Raw genomic sequence first — 6,000 nt, forward strand, 5'->3', positions numbered from 1 at the left:
GGAGCAAGTGGAGACCCCACAGTCAAGCTCTGCTGTGCTCCCTGCAGGAAGGGAAACTTGATGGTACCACACAGCTGATGTCACATAAGAAGCTACGAGAGGCTGTCCACTGCTGAGCCAACCATTGAGGTGATAGGACTTTCCTCAGATGAAATAATCTCCCTGTAATACCAATGCACACCTCCATGCCAAAGTTACCCACCTCCAAGGTCCTACTACACCTCCCTGGGCACAGGATACCAAACAGTAACAACAATATGAATGACTGGAGTCACTCAAGCTCCACCGAAATGTCAATACAATGAACTGGGCCAGGACTGAAATAAGTCCGGAGGTGGCGGGTGTTCTAAACCACTCAATTACCACAGTGATTCAGTGGTTCACTATCTGATAAACACCTCTGTGAACAAAGTGAGGTCAAGTGAGGACCCACTCTCTGGGAATGAAGGGACTTCTTGACCAAGGGAGTCACCTTGGGAAGGATGAGTGACATAGAACAAGGGGTGGAAAGAACACCATTGCCAAAGGAAGGAGCATTCAAGCAAGGAAGTTCTGGCCACAGCCGAAGACAAGCTGGTAAGGTCTTTCAACCCTCATACATATAAAAAAAAAAAAAAAAACAAAACCAAAAACACCTAAAAACACAAACCAAAAAACCCCCAGCCAATAGTAAGACAAAGGTAACTGTGGTAGTGACAGATTGCAACCTCCATGTCAAACAGCCCTCAAACGCGGGCAAAACCCCGCTTGGGGAGCGTGTGCAGTCAGTGAAAGCCTTCCGTGGTGCTGCCTGAGGGTGAGCACTAACGTACCTCACGAGTGAGAAACTTGTAACCTATCCCATGTAGGTAAATGAATAAGCAACGTGCTATGAAGTGTCAAAGTGGACAATGAGGGGATAAGTGAGTGGAGACTCCATGGGAACTTCTGGGATCAGTGGATGGGCTGAACCTGTCGTTCCCCCTAGGGACGCCTATAGGGTAAGAACTTTATGCTAGCACTAACTCACGGTAGCTGTTGCTCAGTGTGTTGCTTTAAGCGTGTTTTGCAGTCAGCCTACCATTACTGGCATTCTTTGAACCTTGCTCTGTCACAAACTTGCATAATAAAAATCTTCAGCTGAAGCTCATTTCCTATAAGTCTCTGGAGATGTGAGTAGGTGTTTTAAGGGCTCTGACTCAATGATGCTGTCAGCGGGGTTCCTGGATAGGTTGGTAGAGTCACCCTCGGATACAGTGGGCTGCCAAAGCACAGGTCGTGGGCAGCTTGGTCAGACACAAGGGTCTCGTCTCTCTTTGGAAACTGCCAGGCTCATTAAAAACCAAGAGTCTGAGGAAACCCCTTGTCGTAACATGAAAGCACTGCTGCACATCTGGGCTGAAGCCCCCCAGCTGTGGCACCAGCCCAGCTCTGCCTGGCCATAAGGCAACCTGGTACCAAGTGTCCCCGAGCCCGTGGGTGCAAAGGCTTTGCTTCAGAGCAGAGACATGGCCTGGGCAAAGGAGAGCTGAGTCTTGTGCCCTCGGACTGTGCAATGAAGTGCTGAAATGGGCTCTGCAGGGCTTACTGAAGCACTGAAGACATCCTCCCTGCCCCTGCCTGCAGAACCACCAGACACACACATGCACACACGCTCTTTTAGGAGTACTTGGATCCTTTGCTGCAGTTTTCCTGGTGTCCTCTCTAGTAATGGGTTAACAAAAGTTGATACTCCTGCAGAAAACTTTTTCTAGTAAGGGAATTGCCACTGCTGGAAATAAGTGTGTCCCCCCAGGAGAGGCAAGGCCCGTGAGGGATTGCCTCATCCTGCTGCCCAGCAGGTTCCCCTGCAGCCCCAGGGACACCTGGAGGGAGCCCAGAGGGGCAGAGGAGGGAGGCAGGGAGAGCTCAAAAGCAGCCCTTGGTGGGGGGCTGCTGAGAGCTCCCTGCTGGAGAAATCTGCAGAGCCCTGGAGCCGGTAAGTGTGTGGCTGCAGGGCAATGCCTCTGCAGTTCCTAGCCGGGTCTGCAGCAGCTGGGGCCCCCCCAGCCTGTGGGACCGTGTGGGAGCCTTGTGCTGTGGAGGAGGCGAGTGTGCTGCAGAGCAGGGCTTCCCTGCTGCAGCGTGGGAGGGCCAGGGCATGTGGGCTGCCTTGTGCCAGGGCCGGCTGCAGGGCTGTGAAGGTGGCTGTGCAGGCAGGGTTGCCCAGGGCTGTCCTTGCCAGCAGGGTCCCTGCAGCCCAGGGGCCTGTGTGCTGGGGCAGGGGCTCTGCCGCCTGCCAGGGGCAGCTCTCAGCCTGCTGGGGGCTCCCGACAGCTCTGGGGGCGTATGGACCGACCCCTGATAGGGAAGGATCTCTCTGCTGTTGAGAGTGTGCCGCAAGGGTGAGCGCTGCTTACAAGTATAGGTTACCCTCAGAATATGTCTGGATGAGACTTTTCGTATCAAAGGTCAGCGCAGGGATTGCTATGATAAATCCAGGGCTCTCCTCAATCTGTGTTTTCAGTTTTCTGTTGTTGGGGGCAGGAGAGGGGAGGCAGAAATGTTAATGGAGATCTCGAGTTTGAAGATGTCCCTGAGACTGCCAGCTGTAACTCTGAGTGATGAGGAGGTCTGCCAGGAGCCTCCTGAAGTGCCCTCAGCCACTCCTCCGCCTATGAACAGCAGCAGCAGCACCTTTGCTGGAGCCATCAGGGTCGTTCTGAGCTGCCCTTCTCCCCCTGCGGACAGGACCCTGTGCCCAGCCAGTGCCCTTCAGAGAGGCACGTTTGTGTGGGGCCAGTGCACAGAGGCAGAGATGTGGTCTGTGAGCACTGACAGGGAAAGACCTGGCACAGGGAGATACGTCCCACAAGGAAAGTCTCCTGACATCCAGGATATTGCAAGGACTGATAGGAAACTTCAGACAGAATTGTTGTGGAAGGGAGAATCAGAAAGCTCTCTCTGACCATGTGCAGTGCAGACCCCTTTCTCTGAGGCATCCCCCTGGCCTGCTCTCCCCCCAGCAAAGCCTCTGCCCTCAGGGCTGGGGGTCCCGAGGCGTGAGCCACCCCCTCTGCAGCCAGAGCTCCAGCAGAGCCGCGGTGCAGCTCTGCAGCCACGTGCCCCGGTCCCTCTGCAGAGCACAGGGGCTGAGAGCAGCTGCCCGGCAGTGTTGGTGTGTGGGAGGCGGCGAGCAGAGCTGGGCAAGGGCAACGCTGCCCTCAGTGCCTGGCTCGCTCGCCCTGGACACTCTTACCTAGACCTTCAGTGCAATTTTACTTCTTTCTCTGCCGTTTTGGGTTAGTTTTATTCTCTAGCTCTTGCTGTCAGGCTCTCTGGGGATGGGTGTTTCAGCTGCAGAGTCACACTCTGACCTTGTGGGTCCTCTCCTGCAGGTGTGTCCATGGGAACAAGTGTCCCAGCTTTCCTCTCAGCTGTGGGGCTGTGGGCAATGCCCTATGTGGGGCTGGGCAAGGGGCTGGTTCTCCCTGAACCTGATGCTCTTGTTAGGGCACTTGGCTACCTCCTTGAAGTTCCCTTCCAAGCAGCGAGTTGCCCTCCAGAGTGGAAACCTGTCCCCTCGCACCCATTAGTGATCTGAAAGCCCCACATAGAAGCGTAGAGTTTCTGTGATGGAGAAAACACTGTTGGGGTGGGTGAAATGAGCTGTGTATCCTTTGCTGTGGGTGGGATGCTGAGTTCTGATGAAAGTCTACAACCTTTACTGGTCTGTGGTGGGTCAGTCCGTTCTCAGCAGTGCCTTGTGGTATTTCAGGGTAACATGGGAGTGTGGCCACCATTCATCTCAGGAAGGTGCAAGCCCATAGAAACTGGGAACCTGATGGACAGACCGCCTCCCCTCACTGTGCACTCACCCACAGGCAATCCTCTTGCCTCACAGACCTCACTCTGTTCCCCCGGAGGGCAGCAAAAATGCTCTGCTTTTCTGACATCTGAAAATACTCAACAGGAGAGATGGGGGGGAGCTGTGAAAAAAACTAAAGCTCTCTTACAATGCCTTCACCCTTCCCGTTCCTTAGCACTGGCGCTGCAGACGCTGACCAGCCCTTCTGCGTTGGCACTGGTTTCAGAGGACAAAGTTAAACACCAGGACTGGTCCCTGCCCCCACCCACTGCTGCAGAGTGGGGCTGGCTGGTCAAGAGCCCGTGGGCAGATGCCCTGCTCTTCATCACCCACACGGCCAGCACCAAGCAGGGCTGCAGCCACACAGCTGCAGGAAGGTCTCCGAGAAAAGAGAGGGATGTCTGTGTGTGACGGGGGGATGGTCTGTGGGAAATGGCTTTGATTTTGCTTGCAGAAGTCTCCCCTAAATTATCACTGTCTTTTTCTCCTGTGACAGGACCATATGCCCAGAGGCAGCACATGTCCAACAGCAGCTCCATCTCCCAGTTCCTCCTCCTGGCATTTGCAGACACGCGGGAGCTGCAGCTCTTGCACTTCTGGCTCTCCCTGGGCATCTACCTGGCTGCCCTCATGGCCAACGGCCTCATCATCACTGCCATAGTGTGCGACCACCACCTGCAAACCCCCATGTACTTGTTCCTACTCAACCTCTCCCTCCTCGACCTAGGCTCCATCTCCACCACTCTCCCCAAAGCCATGGCCAACTCCCTCTGGGACACCAGGGACATCTCCTACCCTGGATGTGCTGCACAGCTCTTCCTGATTGTCTTTTTCCTTTCAGCAGAGTGTTCTCTCCTCACCGTCATGGCCTATGACCGCTACGTGGCCATCTGCCAGCCCCTGCACTACGGGACCCTGCTGGGCAGCAGAGCTTGTGTCCACATGGCAGCAGCTGCCTGGGCCAGTGGGTTTCTCAATGCTGCGCTGCACACGGCCAATACACTGTCACTGCCGCTCTGCCAAGGCAATGCCCTGGGACAGGTCTTCTGTGAAATCCCACAGATCCTCAAGCTCTCCTGCTCACACACCTACCTCAGGGAAGTGGGGCTTATTGTGGCTAGTTCCTGTTTAGTCTGTGGATGTTTCGTTTTCATTGTGCTGTCCTACGTTCAGATCTTCAGGGCTGTGCTGAGGATCCCCTCTGAGCAGGGACGGCACAAAGCCTTTTCCACGTGCCTCCCTCACCTGGCCGTGGTCTCCCTCTTTCTCAGCACTGCCATATTTGCCTACCTGAAACCCCGCTCCATCTCCTCCCCATCCCTGGACCTGGTGGTGTCAGTTCTGTACTCGGTGGTGCCTCCAGCAGTGAACCCTCTCATCTACAGCATGAGGAACCAGGAGCTGAAGGACGCACTGAAGAAGCTGATGCAGTCAGGTGTCTCTCAGCAGCACTGAACTGCCTGAATCTCCTCACAAGGCATTTCCTGGTCATCTCTGGAACTTCCTGTGCATTTAGCATTTAATCTGTGACAATCCTGTTTGTTTTGCAATGCCTGCATGGAGTCCACTTCCTCAAGGCAGGAACCTAGCCTGTTTGACCCAGAGGCCTTTATACGTGTGCTTTGGGGGATGGTGCAGCTAGACTCCTGTGTCACATCTATGTAATAAAAGAGTTTTTTCCCAGTACTGATATCTGGGAAGTGCCTGGTAGAGGAAAATACCAGTGTAGATTTAAGCTGGGTGAGTCTGCATGGTGTGGGCACACAGCAGGTCGGGGCACACAGCAGGTGTGCAGATCTAGGGGTCATGGTGAAGGAACCAAGGCAATTAAGGAGAAGGACTGAGGGGCCTGCTCTGTGCCATATCCCCTGGACACACCACACAAGCTGCCCCAGATTCCCCAAGAGGTCCCTAACACCACTCCTTTCCCTTCTTTGTCTTACACCCCAGCCCCCATCAGGAACATCTGTTGCATGGTCACCTCTGTCCTACTCCAGGGCTCAGTGAGACCCAGATCCATTCCTATTTTAAATGTAAAGGCAGCCACTTTCAATATAAAGGCAGCCTTGTTTGCACTGACACTTGTTACACACAAGTCCCATAGCTCTTGTCACAGTTGGTGTGGTGACGCAAGTCAAGACAGACTCAAAACCACTGTATATGCGTGGGTGAGT

At 54.4% G+C, this 6,000-nt stretch overlaps 1 protein-coding gene across 1 annotated transcript; it reads left to right on the plus strand.

Moving 5' to 3' along the window:
• The first annotated feature begins 4,291 nt into the window (after nt 1–4,291).
• LOC129783478 (olfactory receptor 14C36-like) lies at nt 4,292–5,281 on the plus strand. The gene has a single exon (XM_055793436.1). It carries the CDS (start codon nt 4,346–4,348, stop codon nt 5,279–5,281), a length of 936 nt encoding a protein of 311 aa, XP_055649411.1. The 5' UTR covers nt 4,292–4,345.
• Nucleotides 5,282–6,000: the final 719 nt, after the last annotated feature.

The sequence above is a fragment of the Falco peregrinus genome, unplaced genomic scaffold, assembly GCF_023634155.1.
Source record: "Falco peregrinus isolate bFalPer1 unplaced genomic scaffold, bFalPer1.pri scaffold_42, whole genome shotgun sequence".
NCBI classification, from domain to species: domain Eukaryota; kingdom Metazoa; phylum Chordata; class Aves; order Falconiformes; family Falconidae; genus Falco; species Falco peregrinus.